The 23,531-nt window shown below is 38.6% G+C and overlaps 2 protein-coding genes across 2 annotated transcripts in view; one reads left to right on the top strand and one right to left on the bottom strand.

The window, feature by feature from the left end:
* The window catches only part of orc1 (origin recognition complex, subunit 1), a 30,553-nt gene extending 21,721 nt beyond the window's left edge, over positions 1-8,832 (bottom strand). The window contains exons 1-4 of the mRNA XM_088350312.1: positions 8,576-8,832; positions 4,135-4,262; positions 3,174-3,346; positions 1,257-1,650 (exon numbers count right to left, since the gene is read on the bottom strand). Of these exons, the coding sequence (XP_088206438.1) occupies positions 1,257-1,650; positions 3,174-3,346; positions 4,135-4,262; positions 8,576-8,664 (784 nt within the window). The 5' untranslated portion in view covers positions 8,665-8,832. The remainder of the gene's footprint in view (positions 1-1,256; positions 1,651-3,173; positions 3,347-4,134; positions 4,263-8,575) is intronic.
* A 2,124-nt stretch (positions 8,833-10,956) lies between these two features.
* rfc4 (replication factor C (activator 1) 4) lies at positions 10,957-22,829 on the top strand. Its single transcript, XM_088349525.1, has 11 exons — positions 10,957-11,113; positions 13,514-13,630; positions 14,458-14,536; positions 15,555-15,634; positions 15,754-15,873; positions 17,706-17,849; positions 18,399-18,519; positions 19,882-20,007; positions 21,722-21,802; positions 21,872-21,985; positions 22,603-22,829. Exons 2-11 carry the CDS (start codon positions 13,518-13,520, stop codon positions 22,705-22,707), a joined length of 1,083 nt encoding a protein of 360 aa, XP_088205651.1. The 5' UTR covers positions 10,957-11,113; positions 13,514-13,517; the 3' UTR covers positions 22,708-22,829.
* Positions 22,830-23,531: the final 702 nt, after the last annotated feature.

Below are 23,531 nucleotides of genomic sequence, written 5' to 3' on the forward strand. Positions count from 1 at the left end.
TCAATAAAATATTCAGTATTTGGCACTATTATAAACACTGGGCTCTTGCTGCCTTTTGGGAGTGAGGAACAGATCGAGAAAGTAAATTAAGCCTCAAAGCTGAATAATAAAAACTACATAAAATGACCTCTATTGTTTCAAGTTACCAAGGTTAAGTAGTTCCACGGATAAAGACAAGCAGTTTCAGCACCAATTATGAGTTATGATTAGACCAGACAACCTCTTTCATAACACTGTAGAGGAATTTTGGCCCACCCTTCTATGCAAAAAACTGTCCGAAAAAGGCATCCACGCGAGAGTTCCCATGCAAAAACCACTGCTGTCACAAAACAACCCAAAGAGTTGTCTCACATTTGCCCAAAAGTATCTTGATTATCCTCAAGACTTTTGGAGAAACATTCTGTGGACTGATGAGTCAAAAAATGAACTTTTTGGAAGGTGTGCAGCACAATACATCTGGCTTAAAAATCGCACAGCACTTGATAAAAAGAAAAGGATACCAACAGCAAACCATGGTGGTAGCAGTGTGATGGTCTGCGGCTGCTATACTGCCTCAGGACCAGGACAGCTTTCTGTGGTTGATGGGATAATTATTTCTGGTATTTACCAGAATTCAAACTGAAAGGGATCGCCGGCCATCAGATCGCGCCGTCAAACTCAGGTGCTCTTTGATCATACAGCAGGTCAATAATCTGAACGCACCAAGTCCACCTCTGATTGGCTCAAACAAAAACAAAAGTAAGGTTCTGGAGTGGCCAAGTCAAAGTCCAGATTTAAGTCCAATTGAGATACCATGACCATAAAAAGGAAGTTCATGCTAAAAAACATTATGACAAATTTAAAACCATTTTTCAAAGAAGAGCAGGCCAAAATTCCTCCACAGCATTGAGACTATGAATTATTGTAAACGATTCATTTCTGCTATCAATGCCAAAAGGTGGCCAAACTCGCTATTATGTGAAAAAGTAATTGCCCCCTGAACCTAGTTTTTAATTTTTTCTGTGCCTTAATAAATAGAATCAACATTTTAAAACTACATTTTGTATTGGCTTGAGTTATTTCTGCGTAATAATCCAATTTATTTTTATGATCTAAAATCTTTGTGAGAGATAAATATGCGAAAAACAAGAGGAAATGGGAAATAGTTATTCAAGGCACTGTACATTTTGTTGCAATATTTTAAATAATAACCCCAATAATGGTTTGAGACATTTTGTAAAACCTCGGGCCACATATTTAGAAAACAGAATACTTACTGTGAAGCTCCAATCGCTTGCGAACTCCAGGCGTTCTGGTTGCGGCATTGCTCCGCTTGGGGCTTGAACATTTTGAAGATGACAGTTTAGTAGCCGAGAGACGTGACGCTGCATCCCAGACATAAACCTTTCTTGCACTAATGGGGCAATCTGTGCATTGGAGATCTTGACGCTCAGACATAGGTAAGTCCCTTTGGTTTGATCTTGAAGATGTAGTTAGTGAATTGGGAGATGAATTGGAGTGGCGGGGTTTGAGACAGCGAGGTGGTGTAGAATTTGGTAGTAGAAATGAATCTACGGTCTTGAAAGACTTGGAGTCCCAGGACAATTTAACGTAGAGTGCATCTTTATCAGGAGACTTTGGAAATGGAGCTTCATCAACAATATGTTTAACCTTCGAAAGAAAACACAAATTCTTAATTTTAGAATTAGAATAGTTTTTGTTGTTGATAACAACATAGTGAGGCAGCATGGCAGCGCAGTGGTTAGCGCTTGTGCGGCACAGTTCATGTCATGGGAACCTGTTGTGGGTTCAAATCCAGCTCCAGACTTCCTGTGCGGAGTTTGTATGTTCTCCCCGTGCTTGCGTGGGTTTCCTCCGGGCACTCCGGTTTCCTCCCACATTCCAAAAACATGCATTTCGGGTGAATTGGCCGGTCCAAATTGTCCCTAGGTGTGAATGAGCGAATGAGTTGTCTGTCCCTGTGTGCCTTGCGATTGGCTGGCAACCAGTTCAGGGTGTCCCCTGCCCACTGCCTGGAGATGGCTGGGATGGGCTTCAGCCCCCCGCGACCCTAATGAGGATAAGCGGTACGGCTAATGAGATGAGATGAGATGAGAACAACATAGTGAACATTGTTTACAAGATTTAGACGATGCAGTCCAGGATAAACATGTAATGTAATAATGAAAAGAGAAATATCAAATTTAAAAAAAATGTTAGGATAATAAAAGAGCATGTAGACCGGCCTGAGCTATAAGTGAATCAGAACAATGAAAAATAGTGCTATGACTTTAACAGCAACATATTTTCAAAATAAGATGAGTGAAATAAAAAGTGACACAGAATGTCACCTGACAGGGAAAAACACAAGCTTGTTATCCCTCGCTCATTTTCAGATTTTGAATTGGATTGCCTTTTTTGTCATTGATATTATTGTATTGTGCATTGTCTTTTGAGCAGACACCACACAGCAAATGCTATCACAATATCCGGTTTTATGTGTGTGTGTGTGTGTGTGTTGGATAGGCATGACTGTGTGCGCGTCTGTGATAGGCTGGTGTATGCTGCCAGCCTAAGAGCAGGGCGGACGCAAAAGTCAATGGGTCCATCTAAAACAGGCAAGCACTAGCCTATTGCTGCTCTCTACAATGAAAAAGAAATTCGTAAATTAAATTGGACTCCGAGTAAAGTCAGAAGAGCGCAGAGAAATGGTGATTACCAGCAGGGGCTCCTTGTATTTTTATCGAGTCGAGAAAGGGACTGAGGTGGCGGTGGGAGGAAAAGGCAATAGTTAGGCTGCAGGTCCAGCCCATTGCGGGAAGCATACTTCGATTTGGAGAAGAACATTAGTTTTTTTAGACCTCATCCCCAATTTCCTCAAAACGTTTTGTAGTATTTAACAAACCTTCCTTTATTCACCTTTGGAATAATGTATTTAGGTTGTGAATTAAGGTGTAAAATCTGCCTTTAATTACCCGGGTTGCCACAAGGTATTTTACCTTAGAGAAAAAAGGTGATTTTTATATGTTGCCTTGTTACTACCTTTTCAGTAAAAAGGCAAGTAGGTAATGCCGAATGAGTCATGAGTTAGCTTGGTGCGCAACTGATAATTGAGCAAAAACGGCATTCAAAAATCCTAAAAATCAAAATACCCTGATCTTTTTCTCAACAATACTAATAAGAAAATTCTTTACCTGCACAGGTCTAAGGATAGACTCTGCATTGACCTCTTCATTAAAACCTCGACCCTGATAATAAAAAATTTCCTGCGGATGTGGGTCTCTCCCAAGCAGAGACAGCTTGCTCACGGGAACTTCAGAAACACGTACAAACCAGTGGACCATTGCCTTCTTCTGCATACCACCCTCTGAGACAAAAAAAGAGGTATGATAAGCTACAATCAAGACATTTTCAAAGCTCTTGTTGACTACGTTAGGAAAAAAAAATGTTGAGAACTCAAATGGTTTTATGTTCTCATCTCATCTCATTAGCTGCACCGCTTATCCTCAGTAGGGTCCTGGGGGTGCTGGAGCCCATCCCAGCAATCATCGGGCAGTGGGCAGGGGACACCCTGAACTGGTTGCCAGCCAATCGCAGGGCACACAGCTCGCTCATTTACACCTAGGGACCATTCGGACCGGCCAATCCACCTGAAATGCATGTCTTTGGAATGTGGGAGGAAATCGGAGTGCCCGGAGGAAACCCACGCAAGCACGGAGAGAACAACAACATGGATGGGCTCCAACGCTTCTAGTGAGGATAAGCGGTGCAGAAAATGAACAAATGGATGAAAATTTGTGTGCCCTGTGACTGGCTGGCAACCAGTTCAGCGTGTTCTGTGCCCACTGCCTATAAACTGCTGGGATGAGCTCCAACACTTCCTAGAGGGGATAAGCGTAGCAGAAAATGAACGGATGGATGAAATCTTATTATTGTAATTAAGTGCTTTTTTGGTGAAACAAATTGATAAGGAATTTTGAAGGTTATATATTCAATTTGATATTGCAATCTCAAGATTCGCCGGGAGTTAAAAAAAGCCACACCTATATCATTTTTCTTAAGTGTTTAGCGTTGTGATGAATCAATTTGAGATGGTATCTACTGAGACGGTGCGTTATCTAGAACAGTATTTTCCTGTGGATTAGAATGACTCACCGTCCCCAAACAGCTTGAGAACTTTGGCTACATAAGGGTTGTCTTCATCTTCACTCTCAATGAGAATGCATTGACCAGTGTGAATGATGTTGGGCCTTGGTAGACCCTCAACACGGATGACCAAAGAGCTGAAACAAAAAAAAACAAAAAACACTTTCATCAGGAACATTTTACATATTTAAAACATGGGTAGTTGTTCATTTATTCAAACCTAGGATTCCAGCACATTTGGTAAAACTCTAGGAAAACGCCAAGCTTTGGCTGCACCCAATTTATAGATCTGACGGAGAGCGCTAAGCCACACCCACCATAGTTACAGTACCCAAGAATCACAGAGGGGCCTTGTTTACCGAAAAACAGAGAACTGTACAGTAATACATTTTTGGTCAAGGTGAATGGGGTTCTTCTTTTTCGAACAGTTTATAATAAATGTTCAATGTTCACATTCAGACACTTATGCATACATAGACGGATCAGAAATTGTGTGTATTGTTGTGCTGTGCTTCTCAGGTCAAATCCCTGAAGCCTGTGCAGAGTACTGTGGAAGACTGGTTCATAAACAGCAAGTCGATGCGCAATGTTGCGTACATACATGGTGACGTTTGAAGCCGGTGTACCACGCGTCTTCTCTGGGAGGCACAGGGGCATCATTTTGATAACTCAATCCATCTAGCAGGAACCACAAATGTTGAGGCAAATGCAAAAAATAAGGTGTAAAAGTACATTGGAGCACCAAATATCCCTAGAGTTGAAAGTCACGTTCAGTACTGGAAATTTCAGAAATATATGCGTCCAGTTTTATGCACAGTCTCCGCCTCAGAATTAAAACAAACGTGGTGCACGGCTACAGTTACAGCTAGCTATTACTGGTTCGTTACATTGAAAAGAATTTCATCAATTAAATCAAACTGTGAGGAAAGTCACAAGTGCGTAAAGAAATGGCTCATCACCACCGGGCGTTCCATAGATCATTATGAAATGAAAGGAAATGATCTGCATTTATATAGCGCTTTTCAAGTCAATGACTTCCCAAAGCGCTTTACAATGTGTTTCCCACTTACCCATTCACATACACACTCACACACCAATAGCGGATATGCAGCCATGCAAGGCACCAACCTGCTTATTGGGGGCATTAGAGGTTCAGTGTCTTACCCAAGGACACTTCGACATGTAACACGGAGGAGCCGGGATTCGAACTGTGTCCTAAGACGAGCGCTCTACCTCCTGAGCTACTGCCGCCCCAATATCTGGTTTGGAAATCGACTGAGGCAGCGTCGGGAGAGAAAGCAACAGCGAGACTTAAAGTCCGGCCTAGTGCTACAGGAAGGCTAACAACCACCACAAGCTACACCTGCGGAGCCTGTTTCTCATTAATGCCAGGTCCATTGTCTATGAAACAGATGACATGGACCTCCAACCCATGGGAAAATGCTACATTCGGGACGGTTTTATTTTAATCATCGCAGAGATCTGTCTCCATCCAAAGACACGCGATGCTAGCAGCATAGTTTCGTTTATTTGAAAAGGGACAGGTGTGCTCCATAAACTCATGTCACGTACTATAACATTTTAGTCAAATTGAATTCTTAATGTCTGTCCCCAGAAGGGGTTTTACAGAAAAAACATACATAAAATACACAATAATATAAAACAGCACAATTGCAAAGGCTATGGGCGGTAACACGTCTGACCTCTGAATAATTAGCTAGCCGGCTGCTCTCTAAATTGCTTTCTCACACTGAAAAAAGCCTTCCGATTTCGTTTTACTTTTGTATAATGACAATAAAACTATTCATTCAGCTGGTTTTATGTGTTTTGTGTTATTTGTACATCTATAGTTGTTTTGTTAGAGTTATAAACGCAGTCAATAATGATGTAATCTTGAGGTAAGTTTAACCCATTGAGGTTTTTGTGAAAATGGGATGTTACGGATTTTCACTTTTCGTGAGTGGTTCTGGTCTTCATTAATCACGAAAACAGAGTGATCTGTATTAACGTTGTTTTTTTTTTATTCAGAGCATCGTTTACACCCCACCTTTTTATTGCATGCACCAAGCAGCGCCGATGTGTGGGGATACTCTTTTACAATATAAAAGGTATTGGTGGTGTGGACTGAAGTCAGGCAGTTTTTGATTAGATGTGTGATTTTTTTTAAGGAGGAAGACTTTATGGTTTGGTGGTTAGCATTGCAAATTGCTAAATGGGGCCCTTTGTGCTTACAAACAAGGTGAGCCACCTCATCAGACAGCTGCACAATATTGGTTTTACTAGACATTGCCAATGGTGTTGAATAATATAGCTGTTTTTGTTGTAATTGTCTACAGTTTACTGGCCTCAGCCACCGTTCACTACCATCCGTCATACTGTATCACAAGGATAGGTCACGTGTGTATGAAGGGTGGATACAGCATATGAGGCTGCCCGTATGGCAAGTACATGCAGCGAAGCAGTGTAGTGAGAAAAGCAAAACTATAAGTACAGATAGTTAACGCCTCAATGCTCTATTCTTTCTAGAAAAATATGACAAAATTGCTTGGGCAGAGAGTGATGATGTTTTTTGCACATCCACGGTCCCCATGGTGATCAAAAATCATGTGATCACCAAAACATTGGGAGCTAAAAAGTTCTTGCAAAGTTCGTGCATTCGTTCTGTGTCCTTGCAATAAAATGTTTCTTTGCAATCAAAGCGCCCTTACCTGTATGTTTATGGAAAGCATTGTTTTGATATTGGAAGTATCACAAAAGCAAAAGTTAGGCTTGAAATGCATCTTTTCACAAATGGTCGTTTTTCTCAGTTTTATTGAAAACGATTATTTTTAAGAAACTTGGCAATGTTCAACTCTCGTTTACCAAACAATAGTAAAAGCTAGAAACAGACTTTTTTTTTCAAATGGAAAATGAGGGTTCAGGCTTTCTTTTAGCATGTCCTATGTCAGGGGTGTAAATCTCGTTTTAGCTTGGGGCCACATGTTAGAGAAAAAATAAAATAAAATAATGAAAACTCATGGGGGCAGCACGGCGGTGCAGTGGTTAGCGTGTGTGCGGATCAGTTCTAAAGGGCATGAGATCGAACCTCCTGTGTGGAGTTTGCATGCTCTCCCTGTGCTTGTGTGGGTTTCCCCCGGGCACTCCGGTTTCCTCCCACATTCCTAAAACATGCATGTCAGGTTAATTGGCCGATCCAAATCGTCCCTAGGTGTGAATGAGCGAGTGATTTGTCTGTCTCTGTGTGCCCTGCGACTGGCTGGCAACCGGTTCAGGGTGTCCCCTGCCCACTGCCCGGAGATGGCTGGGATGGGCTCCAGCACCCCCGCGACCCTAATGAGGATAAGCGGTGCAGGTAATGTATGGATGGAAAACTCATGGGACCAGACTAGCGAGAGAGGGCCATGGACATTTCTCTTGTGCTTCTTTGGTTGACAAGTTAACTAGTCAAAGAGGTTTTGAGTGTTTTAAGCCAGGTTTTCGTAGTTTTTGTGGAGAATGCCTAGGCGTTGTGTCGCAGGTGTGTTTTTCAAAACCTTTTAAAGAAACGAAAATAGTTACTTTCTCTAGTAACACGTCACTTTTACTATAGAGCAGGGGTCAGGAACCTTTTTGACCCAAAGAACCATAAAAGCAAAAAATGTTTTAAAAAGAAATTCAGAGAGCCACATCATATATTTTCAGACAAAATTGAAAAAACTGCCAAACACGCTCACTAGACAAAAGCTAATTCTTCAGCACATTTTAATTCACTGTGTGTCATTTGATGATTTCAGCAAATGTATGCAATGATGATAATGCCAAATCCTGTGTCCCAAATCAATATAAATATGCCATTTACAAATTGTCTTCCACCTTCAGTTAAAGCGTGTTGAGGCAATTTTTTCCCATGAAATTTGTCCTTAACAGTTTCAAAACAATGTGCATGCAAAGTTCTTTTGTAAAAATGTCACAAATTACTGCAAACAATAAGCATATCGTCATATTCACTTTCGGTGTAGACTGCACTGAGCAAGAGAGAGAGAGAAGGAAGTGCCTTGCGCTGTGTGCAGAGATCCGCCCACCTGTACTGCTCACCCAATCAAAGTCGTTTGCCAGCGTTTTGATTTTTCAGTTGAAATGGTTTCTTATCGAACTTCTGCATTAAGTTGCTTCGGCTTTATATGGACCAAAATCGGGATGAAATCACTTCACTTTGGAACGCCACAGAGAGATGTGCAATAGTTACATTTTATTTCGGAGCCATATGTACTCATAAAAAGAGCCACATATAGCTCCCGAGCCATAGGTTCCCTACCCCTGCTATAGAGTGACTCAGGTACTAACGCAGTTACATTTTGGAAGTAGTGATTAACTATAACTAATAACTCTTTTAAAGTAACGTGCCAGACACTGATTTTGTGTATTAGTTGGCGAAAAATGTAGACATATTGAGTATTGTACAAGTCCTCACCCATATTCGAAGTTTCTCAGCTTCCTGTCAAACCTTAAAGGTTCGTCCGGCCACTTGTACGTTCGTCGCACTTGCTGTCTCGTTCTCATCCTAGACTGGATATTAAAATGATTGGAATGGCCGTCGCCGTTCGTCAGACGTCCAGTCGCCTGTTTAAACTAAAAACCTGCTCGCTAAAATAAATATTAAACTAGTGAGACTCGAGTGGCATTTTGTTTCCAATCGTTTCCCGCTTTCATTGCGTCACGTCCGCTGAGTATTTTGTTGTCATTCGCGAACGTAACGGCACTAAAAGCTGGCTCTTTAAGTTAACGACGGGAGCGGAGCAGGATCCCCGCAAGGGGAGTAGTTTTATTGTTTGAGTATTTTGTAGTATAACTGAAGTTTTATTGTTTGAGTATTTCTGTAGTATTACTGAAGTTTTATCATTTGAGTATTTTTGTTCCAAAAACATGCATTTCAGGTGAATTGGCCGGTCCAAATTGTCCCTAGGTGTGAATGAGCGAATGAGTTGTCTGTCCCCGTGTGCCCTGCGACTGGCTGGCAACCAGTTCAGGGTGTCCCCTGCCCACTGCCCGAAGATGGCTGGGATGGGCTCCAGCCCCCCCGCGACCCTACTGAGGATAAGCGGTACGGCTAATGAGATGAGATGAGATGAGATTACTGAAACTTTATTGTTTGAGTATTTTTGTAGTATTACTGTAGTTTAATTGTTTGAGTATTTTTGAAGTATTACTGAAGTTTTATTGCTTGAGTATTTCTGTTGTATTACTGAAACTTTATTGTTTGAGTATTTTTAAGTATTACTGAAGTTTTATTGTTTGAGCATTTTGGAAGTATGCCAGTAGTTTTATTGTTTGAGTATTTTTGTAGTATTATTTTAGTTTTATTGTTTGAGTATTTTGTAGTATAACTGAAGTTTTATTGTTTGAGTATTTCTGTAGTATTACTGAAGTTTTATCGTTTGAGTATTTTTGTTGTATTACTGAAACTTTATTGTTTGAGTATTTTTGTAGTAATACTGTAGTTTAATTGTTTGAGTATTTTTGAAGTATTACTGAAGTTTTATTGCTTGAGTATTTTTGTTGTATTACTGAAGTTTTATTGCTTGAGTATTTTTGTTGTATTACTGAAACCATATTGTTTGAGTATTTTTTAAGTATTACTGAAGTTTTATTGTTTGAGCATTTTGGAAGTATGACAGTAGTTTTATTGTTAGAGTATTTTTGTAGTATTATTTTAGTTTTATTGTTTGAGTATTTTGTAGTATAACTGAAGTTTTATTGTTTGAGTATTTCTGTAGTATTACTGAAGTTTTATCGTTTGAGTATTTTTGTTGTATTACTGAAACTTTATTGTTTGAGTATTTTTGTAGTAATACTGTAGTTTAATTGTTTGAGTATTTTTGAAGTATTACTGAAGTTTTATTGCTTGAGTATTTTTGTTGTATTACTGAAACTTTATTGTTTGAGTATTTTTTAAGTATTACTGAAGTTTTATTGTTTGAGCATTTTGGAAGTATGACAGTAGTTTTATTGTTAGAGTATTTTTGTAGTATTATTTTAGTTTTATTGTTTGAGTATTTTGTAGTATAACTGAAGTTTTATTGTTTGAGTATTTCTGTAGTATTACTGAAGTTTTATCGTTTGAGTATTTTTGTTGTATTACTGAAACTTTATTGTTTGAGTATTTTTGTAGTAATACTGTAGTTTAATTGTTTGAGTATTTTTGAAGTATTACTGAAGTTTTATTGCTTGAGTATTTTTGTTGTATTACTGAAACTTTATTGTTTGAGTATTTTTTAAGTATTACTGAAGTTTTATTGTTTGAGCATTTTGGAAGTATGACAGTAGTTTTATTGTTAGAGTATTTTTGTAGTATTATTTTAGTTTTATTGTTTGAGTATTTTGTAGTATTACTGTAGTTTTATTGCTTGAGTATTTTTGTGGTATTACTGAAGCTTTATTGTTTGAGTATTTTTGTAGTATTACTGTAGTTTAATTGTTTGAGCATTTTTGAAGTATGACAGTAGTTTTATCGTTTGAGAATTTTTGTAGTATTACTGTAGTTTTATTGTTTGAGTATTTTCTGCCGATACAATTTTAATAAACGTCAAATTTCTCTAAAATGTAAATACATTTGACAGTAGAGGTTTCTTTTGGCTTTGATTTAAAGTTCTCAGGCTCCTATATGCCAAACACAATATCGTTCCCCCAAAAAATTAAAACCCAATCTTAACAGTAAAAAAAATTAATATCCTTTTGAATAAAATGTGAGGAGTGGAAGACAGATGAAAAGCCCGTAGCAGTAGAGGGCGGTAATGCACCAAATAGACGAATGCCAACCACCGCTAAACCCAAAGAAGAAGAAGAAGATGAAGAGGAAACACGCAGAATTATTGGGCGGAAATCAGCCATTGAAGGCGGGAAAATATGCTGGTTATCCCCGTAGAAGCTTTTGAAGTGATCCTAGTCTCTATTTGTTGTTTTCTTATCCGTTAGACACAAACAAGTTGTTGGCTTGACAGCGTCGTTACAAGTAAGATTCTTGTACTTGTCTGTTTTTTGTTTTACACTTTTTGTGTAAATCACACAAAAAATCATGGTGAGCCATGTAATGTTTATTTACTGTACTTTTTTTTTTTACATTAAATACAGTCACTTTAAAAAGTAGCTCAACTACTGCACTCCAGAATATGTTAAAAATGAATCATATTATATACATATATATTTATCCTGCACCACTTATGATCAGTGTTGGGAACGTTACTTTTAAAGAAAAAAAGTAATTAGTTATAGTTACTAACTACTTGTATACAAAAGGAACTGAGTTAGTATGGGGATTACCCTGTAGTAAAAGTAACTATTATTACACAACCGGTATTTCTTTTTAAGCTAGGCTCACCAAAATGAACCAGTGTTCTGCTGAATTTTCCTACCGGAGGCTGATTCGACTATAACAGTAATATAACATTTTAATTGTGCGCGTGTATTTTATACAATATATTCAATAATAATTGCTTGTTAGTGTTGATGGTTTAAGTCAAGTCGTGTTTATTTGTATAGCCCTTAATCACAAGGAGTCTCAAAGGGCTCTACAGACTATTATGACAGGGTCCCCTGATCTAAAACCTACACCAGGACAAGGAAAAACTAAAAAACAACACAGCATAAGGAAAATTTAAACAAAAGTAACATACATCATGAAGCCGCTCGCCCAGAGGGGTAAACAAAAACATCTTCCGACCACCTCAGTATTCACCTCAGTCTCTGGGGTCGGACCTGGGCTTGGCCAAGTCCATCTTGGAACAAGCAAACTCGACCTGATCTTCCATTGATTACTGTTGATTCATAACTGGCGCTTCCCCTGGTTGTCTTCACACTTCTATTATTGCTGTGTTGACCACAGACAATTGTGCCCGTAATGGCTATTTAACTATATGCTAGTGGCCATTTTGAATGGTCACATGTACCGAAAAGAGGTGACATAAAACAACTTGAGGTCGGTACTTTTTCGTGTGTAAACATACTATACTGTATCCCCAGCGCGCTACCAACTTTGACATTTTTATTGTTTAATATCTCATGCATAAAATTCAATATGGTTGCTGTATATTTTGTTTGTTTGTTTGTACATGATTCAAATTGAATCGTTTCTTCCGGCGCCGTCACGAATGGCAGCCACTCCAGCAGCTCCCATGTTATTTTCGATTGTTCTCGATTGTTTGTTCTCAGCTCAGGGATGCTGCTGGAAATGTGAATTTCCCTTCGGGGATGAACAAAGTATCTATCTATCTATCTATCTATCTATCTATCTATCTATCTATCTATCTATCTATCTAAAGTGTAAAAAAGGTGAGCCAATTATTTTGAAATGAAAGTGGAATAAGAAAGCTTGATGCGGTTGAGAAAATGGTTGGATCGCTTTTTTTTGCCAACTAACACGGAAGAGGACCTCTTGAAGCTTATCTTTTAAAAGAAAGTTACACTTAACTTTATTTATCTTTATAGAGCATATTATTTAACGAAATGTTTATTTTTTAGTACAAAACAATAAAATACTTGTATAAATAAACCTTAAACCTACAAAATATATAGCACTGAAGCAACTTGGGAACAAATTCAACTTACCAACGATCGTCCGTAACCTCGTTCGAAAGTAGGGCAGCGTCTGTATTTACAATTCTAGTTCAACTAAATTAGACACAGATCTTCTGAAAAACACACAGACTATGGATTAAAATCTGTACTTGCCCAAGACACACCACAGGAAATGTCGCCCCTACAACGCTAGTGGTTAAGAGTTCCAACCAAACACCCACCCACCAAAACGAAAAGCAATTGCTTTGGAGCAATCAATATCATTAAAATAAGTTAAGATTTGGATCCTTTTTCTACTGTTTATACATACAGTACTTTTTATTTGTCATCCGCATTGATCTCCGTTATTACCCAACACCTATGGAGCCTTTTCCTTGTTTGTAAACAAGTGTGACATATTGAAGCTGCGCGTGCATTGTTGAAGCAGAATGACAGAATTTATATCAGTTTATGGTGGCCTATTGACAAAAAGAAATTGTAGATCATGGATAGGCACAGTGCAAAATTGCACAAAGTATGTGCTTGCAGCAATCCAGTTACTTTTATTTTATTCAAAGAAAATGTTCTCTTGATTGGCGCTGGATTTCTTCCTTGGAAGAAACTTAAAAAATTGTCCTTGAAAGTGCTTGAAAATATGCTTGAATTTGGCCATGAAAAAGGTGTATGAACCCTGCACCCAGAGCGCACTGCACGATAGGGGCTGCTGCATATAAAATACAGGTTTTACCTTGGTTTCTGACTAATTAACCCCACTATATTATTATCTTAGTATCTATGACTGTTGTCTTTGACAAGAAGATGTTATTTACCCTTTTTCTTTTTTTCTTATTCTCTGCAGAACCATGCAAGCATTTTTGAAAGGAACATCTTCTCAGACAAGACCTCAAAAAGACAAGTGTGCTTCGGATCCAACCACAGAGAAGAAAGCCAAGCTTACGCCATGGGTTGAGAAATAGTATGTTTTCTTGGCACAATTAGACTTATAGCAATGATGATTCACCTGTGTTCCAAGCGCAATTACAGTGCCTTACACAAGTATTGCGCAAAGCTGCCCCAAACTTTTTGGGGACATATAGCCATCTATCAAGCTTCAATTTATAGATTAAAACAACTCAACATTTTTTTTTCTAAGAATAAGCAACATCTGAAACCCCATTGTGAAAAGAAACTAAATGTATTCAATTTAAACTGACTAAATGACACAGTTGATAGTTAGTCATTTAAGTCAACATTGGATGATTCAGCAGTCATCAGGGAAAATGATGCACTCAGTTGGCTGAACTGAGAGAGCAGGAGTTCAATTTTCTTTGCAACACCTACTTTTCAGTTCTGTTGTAAATAAATAATTTGGACCCACTCCAGTTTTTTTTTTTTTCAAATGTTGTTGATTCTTAGAAAATATTTTCCATTTTTAGTTATAAATTTGAAGCCTGAAATCAGGGAATATGACAAGTTTTTGGGGGTGCATTGTAGGTTCCTCAATCAATCCCTGTAAACTGGAGACAAAGAAATAATCTTCCATTTGACTTTAGAATAGTATCTGATTGATGTGCCATTTATGCATCCATCGTTTGTGACATTTGTGCTATTAGATTTCCCAAAATGAAAATGTGTTTGAGATCACTGCTATGCAACTCTGGGCTTCGAACGCAGCTATGTCAATACCACTTTTCGAACGGTTGTTGAATTTGATTAAAATTCAATTTCGAATATTTCAGAATAATTTAACAGCAGTACAGCGGATGGTTAATAGGCATTGTCTGCCTCTGTGTTCTATCATAGCAGGCCAAAGTGTGTCGACGAAGTCAGCTTTCAGGAAGAAGTCGTTGCAGTGTTGAAGAAGTCACTGGAGGGAGCAGATGTAAGTTTGCTGTTTTATCCAGGGTTGGTACAGGTGCTTGAAATCCGGGAAATTGCTTGAATTATAATGGGGTCTATGCAAGGTCAAGTCATGTTTACTTGTACAGTGGTACCTCTACTCACGAATTAAATTCGTTCTGGGAGTGGCTTTGTAACCTGAAACATTTGTAAGTAAATGCGCTAATCCGTTCCAAGTTTGCAAAAGTACTATATTTTTTAGTAAATCATAAAACTGCATGAGAACATGAAACAAATACATATTAAAATTGATTACGCACAATAAACCTAAAACCAGAGGCACATAATGTAAAAAAAAATCCCAGAAGAATCAAGAAAATAAAAATAAGTATTCATTTACCTTTTAACTGGCCTCTTTGCCCTCAGCAGTGTTTTTTCCCTTGCGTTTCTTGAAAAACCGATTCAGTGACTACTGCCATCGTGAGCGATAGCCGGACCTGTCAATACTTCTGGGTGATTCCTTTCCACAAATTATAAGACTTCATGGAAATTTGCCAAAATGTCTTTAATTTGGGCTGATGGATTAATCAATAGGGTAAGCCATTTAAAATATTTGGCCTTAGCCTGCCTCCTTTCTTATTGAACTCCATTATTATCCAACCCTTTTGAAGCCATTTCCGTGTTTGTAAACAATTGTGCAGATTGAACTTGCACATGCATTGTTGAAACAGAATGGCAGAATCATGTCAGTTTATAGCAGCCAAGAGATCGTAGATCACGGACAGGATCAGCGCAAAATAGCACAAAGTGTGCAAGCAACAAGATAGCGACCTGACTTTAGTCATCAAAGTCAACAAAAACGAGGCTTTCTTTTAATCGGCAGTGGATTTTTTTTTACATTAGAGGTACTGGAAAATTGGCTTTTTAAGTGCTTGATTTTGGTCATGAAAAAGGTGTACGAATTTTGTTTATCATAACTTTGTTTCAATGAGTACCCATATGAGGTATCGTTGCCCTTAACCAGCTCTTTTTTAACTATTGTGTTTGTGTTACAAATTTAGCTTCCAAATTTGCTCTTCTATGGTCCCCCGGGAACAGGAAAGACTTCTACCATATTAGCTGCTGCAAGAGAACTTTATGGGTAAGTGGTGTGTTCAATGTTGATTTTAGGGACACAGATTAGTTAGTTCGATCAGAGGCCAATGACTTCATGTTGACTGCTGTATTAATGCTTGTTCTTTCCCTATGCCCTCTTTCTAGTCCAGAAATGTTCAAGCAGAGAGTGCTGGAGCTCAATGCTTCAGATGAAAGGGGCATTCAGGTCATCAGGGAAAAGGTCAAAAAATTTGCTCAGCTGACAGCCTCATGGACTCGGCCAGAGTAAGGACAAATTCTTGCATATTTTTCCTAGCACGTTTGATATTAAGCACAGAGAAGTTTATTAATCCGTGCATTAATAATTACTGTAATTTCCGGACGACAAGCTGCGGTTTTTTGTTTTAGTTTTTTGTTTTGTTTTTTTGCACTGCATTTCAAACACTGCGGCTTTGAATAAACCTACGATTATTCTTCTTGTTTTGCGCCTCTGAGGAAAACAGCAAACTCCTCTTTTCCACAACTTTCGCACTCCAAATACAAAACACCGCAGTGACATCTGAAAACTATTATCACACCCTTTTAGAGGAAAAATGAGTCTGTTTTTGCCAACTTAATTCGTATTATACTTAAGAGGAGGTTTAACATTACTTCATTCAATATTTATATTCACTTTATTTCATTATTTTCACATAGTAATCAAGTCCTTAATTTATACATCCAATTGAACAGTAGTAAAAGTTATCTATCAAAAAAGCTGCAGTTCTTTCCATATCGTTGGTATTATTGTCAAGTCGCTGGAGTTTCCTTAAATCCTCAGAATGATTACAAGGGAATGCAATTTCCTCCAACGTGTCAACCACCAATGACAACACGAAATGACACGTCTGACTTTCATCGGGCACTATTCTCCAGTGTGGGTTCCCTGGAGCTTTCGTTTAGAAATATAGGGCTCGTTCGCGTTTTCCTTTGGTGCAGTAGTAAATATGTGCTCATCTAATGGCTCCAACCATGAGGGGAATTTGGCGTTGACACCCTTAGCTGCAGAACGGTAACCGCGTCATGACCCCGCAAACCTGATGCTATTTTCAGCTGTGCCCCGAGTTGTTTACGTCACGTCTTTTCTGATCAATTGACCATTCAAGATGGCGATTACAAAGACAAGTCGTATGCCAAAATAATATGCGAATGAGAGGGCTGCGTACTGTAAAATGTGAGCCCCTTTTTTCTAGACAGCGCCAGGGCAACCATACTGATAATAGTGTCAGATTGTAACAGACGCGAAATGTCGTCTTTCTGTGTTTTAGTCATTGGCGACTTCTGCGGTGACCGGCCAAATTGCATTTGCTTTACATCGTTACTCGCGGATTAAACAATGGTTTTAAACATATTCTATGGTTTCAAAATAGGATTGGGGATAGGGTTAGAATTATGGTTTAGTCCCCTTATGAATTTATTGCACTGAATTTAGGGATCTGATATGAGTTGCAGTTAGTTGGGTGTAGGTTTAGGGTTAGGAACTAACAAATCTCCTTTAAAATGATGCCAACACGCCTGCTTTGGTGGCTTAGCTTTTCCATTGCATTTGTTCTTCCCTCTTGATTAACTGGAGCTGGCATTTGTTTGTATGCCATTGTCCTATGAAGTTTTATAGCTCCCTACAGGTCTTGCCTAAGACATGCTACATCCAAACAGGGAACTATGAAATGTTTATTGGTGCAAGAAGGACGTATCAATTATGGATATTTATTATGGGCCATGGGAGGAAAATAAGGTAGTGTTTACCAGTAGTAAATTGTAACGGAAAGAACTTCCTGGGTCTGAAAATGTAGGCTACATATTTTTTTACCCAACACCCATATGGGGAGAGATTTGTCTCAAAAACAACTATTTTTGCAATTTACTCAAAATCTAAAAATCATGTTTTGATAAATGCACATTCAAGATTTAAATCGCTTATGTAAATTGCAGAAATATTTGTGGAGCTGCAAAGTACATGATTCACCCTGGATTTCTTCTTTTAATGGTAAATGACTTAAAAAATGCTTTAATTTGGCTATGAGAAAGCTGTATGAACCCTGTGCCTGCTGATGTGTGATTTATTTATTTTTTTTCAGTGGGAAACCATGTCCTCCTTTTAAGATTATTATCCTAGATGAAGCTGACTCCATGACTTCAGCAGCTCAGGCTGCCCTCAGAAGAACAATGGAGAAGGAGTGCCGCACTACACGCTTTTGTCTCATTTGTAACTACATCAGCAGGTGAGTACAATTTATCAACATTCCTTACCCCCAAACAAAATTTACCTATGGCTAAGCCCTGCCCTAAATCGCCATGAGCTAAACACAGTGCGCATAGCAAACCGAATTCACTATAGATAATTAAGTTTTTTCATCCATAGAATTGCATTGCAGTTAGTCAGTTTTCGTTCATTTTTGAGGGGGAGTGGTTTCTTCCATTTTTAATCTTAAAAATGATCCAACGGTGTGCATGGGGTATATGCACAGAAATGGTACCTTTCTTTTAAAATCGATACTGGTCTGAAAAAATACAATTAGGTGCAATTGCAGCCCTACCCGCCAATGCATAGTCCAGGCCCTTTTGGTGACTTTGAGATGATGTGTGATCTTGGTGGGCCCAAAAAGCATCAATTGCCTGTTGCCAAATGTCTCTTACTGTGATACTTGCCATAGCGCTCTTGAAAGAATGTTAAGTGTTCAAGTTAGTAAAGGGGATGGGGCTTCGCCATAGGTGAATTGCTCAGTTCTTAGAACTTATTGAGACCGATTTTATGTTTTTCCTTTCTGTAGGATCATTGAGCCTTTAACCTCTAGATGTTCCAAGTTTCGTTTTAAACCCCTCGCTGACAGAGTACAAGAAGAGAGGCTGCTCCAGATCTGTGAAAAGGAGAAACTCAGCTACACAAAAGAGGTATTAGATCGCAAGTATAATTTAGCTGTATTTATTCTGATACTTGCTAATAATTTTGTGTTTCACAAATTACAAAACAAGTGAGACAATTGTGTAAAAATTACGTAAATGATGATGTTTAAAATAATCGCTTCTCCCCCCCAAACATTGTTCTATGCGATTTCCCACTTACTCCATCCCCCAAGGTCCTTTTCAAGTTTTTTTTTCATATGGAACAAGCGGTTAATTGCTGTGAACCTGTAAATATTGTCTTTAGAATAGAATATTGGGATAAATGCAAATTTAGGAAGACCCATTTTACACAAATTAAGTTGGTCAGCCTAAGTGCAATCCTGCAATCCTTACTGGCAAGTCATATTCTAGCTGGTACTCCCCATATATAGTACTACAGTAATCCCTTGATTATCGACGTCAATGGGGACCAGAACCCCCAGCGAGATGTGAATAGTAGGAACACTCCTTCATAAAAGCCCTCAAAGATCAAACTTGCGTCAAGATGTTGTTCTTATCAACTGAGAATATACGACTGTAACATAATAACAACTATAGATTTACAGATAAAAACACTGAATTGCAGTTTAATAAACAGTCTTTATTGTCATTATACAAAAGTACAACGAAATTGGAGGGCTTCTCCTTGCAAGACAGTGATTCAGAGAGCGGCCGTCTTGCTGCACGCCAACATTGGGTATCCTTGGATTGAGACGGGTCTCTGTGATGATAAAAATATAACAGTCCAAAATTTAGTGGTTTTCCTCAAGTTCTTGCTCCAGGTCATCGGTTTCATAGGTAATAGATCTGGCGTTGGTGTGATACAGGCTCACCTGGAGTGGCTTATTACGTAGCAGTACGGCACCACTGTTGCTTTCTCAAAGCTAAAACACCCAGCACCACCCCAGTCTTTTCCCGGACCCAAAAACAATCCACAGGACACCAATTTATTTGCGCTTTTGTGACTTTGCTCAGTTTTTTATTTGATTAATTTGTTTTCAATATAACGAGCCACCAAAGTATTTCCGTTTGCTTTGCATTTTGTTTTGGGTGGACACCGCCACGCTGTTTGACTGACTGTACATACCAGCCTATCACACTCCTGCACACAGAAGACAGTCATTCCCCCCCAAACACACAACCACACAACCTGCCCCTGTAATAGCATATACTGTGCGCATGTGACGTTGATATCTATGATATCTAAGACCATTCAATTTAAAATTCGCGAAGCAGTCAACCAAGGATAACTGAAGTGCGAAGTAGCGAGGTGTCCCTTTACCAAATGTTTGAAACCCCTGATTTTTTTTAACAGCTCATTTGTTGCCTTGTATGTTCTAACTTTTCATTTGACATATTTTGTATATCTAGAGTATACAAACACTAGTGAACGTGTCGGAGGGAGACCTGCGAAAAGCCATCACCTTCCTTCAGAGTGCGGCACGTCTCAATGTCGACAACGAGATTACAGAGCGTGATGTCATCGAAATAGCAGGGGTGAGATAGGATTTATTTTTCTCTTGCATAATGTGGAATATGTTATTACAAGGGTCAGGAACCTTTTTGACCCAAAGAACCATAAAATCAAAAATATTTTAATTTGTTTTTGGAGAGAGCCATACCTTTATATTTTAAGATAAAATTCCACAAAACTGTCAAACCTGCTCTCCAAACAAAAGCCAATTCTTCAGCACATTTTATTTCACTCTGTGACGTTTGATGATTTGATCAAATGTACAGTGTCCCACTTGGCACGGCCATACACTAGTTGGCAAGTTCACTTTTAGATGATTCAAAGGTAAACAGCTGATTTATTGCCGTGGGAAGAATAAACAATTCAATTAAGGTCTACCAAGAGCCTATGGGACAAGGAACAGGGTCGTCCGATGTTGGCTGCAACGGTTTTTTAAGTTTAGGGTGTAAATAAATAAATGAACTAAAATCAACATATTTATTGATGGGTCTCATGCCAGCAAACGTTTTGAGTGGTTGGAATTTAAAAAATTGTCATAAATGAATGAGTTATAACACTTCAAGTTCACATCAAATTAATGTGCATTGACGTGCATTGTACGGGGTTTTTGGGGAAACTGCTACTGTAAAAAAATGGCATGTATTAAAAAATAAAATTGGCACCACTGTCTGACTAATTTGAATATCTAATTAGGCCATATGAAATATTCACCTACAAATTTTATGTACAGACGCTCCCCTACTTGGGACCATTCGACTTATGAAAAACGGTACATACGAAGATTTTTTTCGGGCTGTCGAAAAATATCCGCACATTGCTGTAAGTTAGATTTTGTACTGTTTGCACCTTTTTCCAGTACAGGACGTTACTGTAGTGCTTCTTTTCGCCGCTAACAGTGTGTGGCGCTGTGAGAGCTCACCTAGCATCCACCCTAAAGAAGAAATCCAGCTTCCTCTTTCTAGTTCGTGTGTAACCATATTATACTGTATCTCCAGCGCGCTAAGAACTTTGACAATTTATTGTTTAACATCTCATGCATAAAATTCAATATGGTTAGTGTAAAGAAGAGATGAGCCGTTTCATTTGAAATGAAAGGGGAATAAGGAAGCTTATGTGGTTGAGAATTGGATCGCTTTTTTTTGTCCACTTTCTACCACGTAGGAAGAAGTAGCCTAACTCTTAATGCCCATCTTCCACAAGTAAGCTAAACTTAACTTTATTTATCTTTATAGAGCATATTATCTTATGAAATGTTTAATTTTTAGTGCAAAAAAATACAGGTAACGTATACAAGCCTTAAACATACTTCTATAAACCTTAAACATACATTCCATACAAAATTTAGCACTGAAGCAACTTACGAACAAATTCAACTTGCGAACGATCGTCCGAAACCTCGTTCGTAATTAGCCTCTGTATACGTATATACAGTTCAGTTAGTTTTCTTTGTTACTTCTCGGACCAGTATTGTCCTAAAGGGAGGGGGGAAGAATAAATAAATGAAAAACTATTTTATGGATTGGTCTGATGCCACTGAACATTATGAGGGGTTGGAAGTCAAAGAATGTTCATAATGAGCTGAGTGATTAAACTTCTAAGTTCACGTCCAAATAACATACCCTTGCATGCATTGTCACCAAAGAAAATGCATGACACAGGGGTTAAACTTGGGGCGTCTTGGAGACCCCTTATCTCGATGTAATCAAAAATGCATAGCAGATTTATTTGTTCTTTCAGGTTGTCCCTACAAAGATGATCATGGATTTGCTTCAAGTGTGCTTTAAAGGAAGTTTTGAGAAACTAGAAGTTGCTGTTAGGGTAGGTCAATTAATGTGATTAGTCATGCAAAACCTGTTTTCATGTTAACTCCGGTCTTTTTCTTTTCAGGACATGATGGATGAGGGCTACGCAGCCACACAGATCCTGGGTCAACTTCATGACTGTATCATTGAGCAAGACTTAAGTGACGAGCACAAGTCAGTCATCACTGAAAAAATGGCGGTATGATATTCAATATTTCCATATACTCGAGACCAGTTTGTTTGCAAAATAACAATTTATTGCAAGAACACTGAACTGATGCATGAACTTTGCATAGACTTTCACAAAATTTTGGTCACCGTATTGATCGCGTTCCTTTGTAATAATGATTGCACCTCCCTAGCAACAACTTTATCCAACATTTGAAGTGCAACAAAAAAAAACGGGTAACATTATTATAGCATAAAAATCAGTGTACTGAAACGTACGTTAAAAACGTGCAAAGCATAAATGAACATGCGCTAAACGTATGTAAACACGCACAAAAATGTATGTAAACTCGCACAAAAATGTATGTAAACACTCAGAAAAATGTACGCAAACGCGCACAAAAATATACATAAAAGCACACACAAAAACGTACGTAAAAATGCACGAACATACGTAAACACGCGTGAAAGTCTACATAAACACACTAAACGTAGGTGAAAACGCAAATGTACAAAACATAGTAACGGCGTAAAAAATAATGAATTTAGATTCCCTCATTACTGAAAAATAACGCTGTTATTCCCAACACTGAAGGGAGGTGACTTAATGTGGTTGCATTTTAAATGTTGTGTTTGTGTGCATTTCAGGTGGTGGACAAATGCCTGTGTGACGGTGCGGATGAATACCTGCAGATGCTGAGTCTATGTTCCGTTATCGCTTCCACAAGCTTGACTCAAGATCTAAAAGTCTAAAAAGCTAAACTCTTACCCAAATACAAGCAAACAAGCCATATATTTTAGCAGCTGTTGAGACAAAATTCACTAACGCGAATATTGGTTTGCTTGTGAAGTTCAAATAAAGAATTTCAAATGGATCAGAGTGGCTCTTGTGTCCTTAATTTTTCTGTATTTGGCTCCTAGCTTAAAATGTTTGTCCATCTCTGGCTTCTGCGTTTACTCAAATGTGAACTACAATATCTTGAAAGACCCACAATTTGTTTACAAGACCCTTTCCTGAAGTGCACACAAGAGCACTCACACCAGGGCCAACGGACAGACCTTGCATTCATTCACAGGAAGTGACGAGACTCTCCAGCTGTATAATAAAGATTCAAACCCCCAAAGCGTGCCTGTATGAAATTTCGCCTATTACCAATCTTTTAATTGGAGAAAATGACAAAAACTCAGTAGGCGCCCTCTGCACTTCAATGACGAGGCTTGGATGGGTCCCTCCCTGTGAATTCCTCAAGATCAGTCTCCTTAAAAATGAGAAAGATTAGGCTCTCTCAATGGACCATGCAACCTTCGCTGCCTCTCATGTGATTCTTTGTCCGGCCCAAAGGTAACAACAAACTGTCTTGGTGCTGGGCATGAATATTTTATTCTGACATGTTAATAAAATAATTCCTGATCATTTAAGTAAGTGGATTATCCTAAAACTGGGTTTATTGATCACTACTTCCAGTTGGTACAGAAGTCTTCACTTCCTCCTCCTCCCCCTCCTTTGACACATTTTCTGTTGGTAGTAAAAAATGTCATCAAGGTCCTCTGCTTTCTTTTTGATTTTCCTTGCCATG

The sequence above is a fragment of the Urocampus carinirostris genome, chromosome 12 (genome assembly GCF_059441175.1).
Source record: "Urocampus carinirostris isolate Australia breed hairy pipefish chromosome 12, RoL_Ucar_1.0, whole genome shotgun sequence".
Taxonomy (NCBI): domain Eukaryota; kingdom Metazoa; phylum Chordata; class Actinopteri; order Syngnathiformes; family Syngnathidae; genus Urocampus; species Urocampus carinirostris.

Excerpts from the sequence above, each read along its gene's own strand:
- rfc4 (XM_088349525.1), top strand. The coding sequence starts at position 13,518 with ATGCAAGCATTTTTGAAAGGAACATCTTCTCAGACAAGACCTCAAAAA. Across the intron at positions 14,537-15,554 it reads AGTCACTGGAGGGAGCAGAT|CTTCCAAATTTGCTCTTCTA; the intron begins GTAAGTTTGCTG and ends TTACAAATTTAG. Across the intron at positions 18,520-19,881 it reads AACTCAGCTACACAAAAGAG|AGTATACAAACACTAGTGAA; the intron begins GTATTAGATCGC and ends TTGTATATCTAG.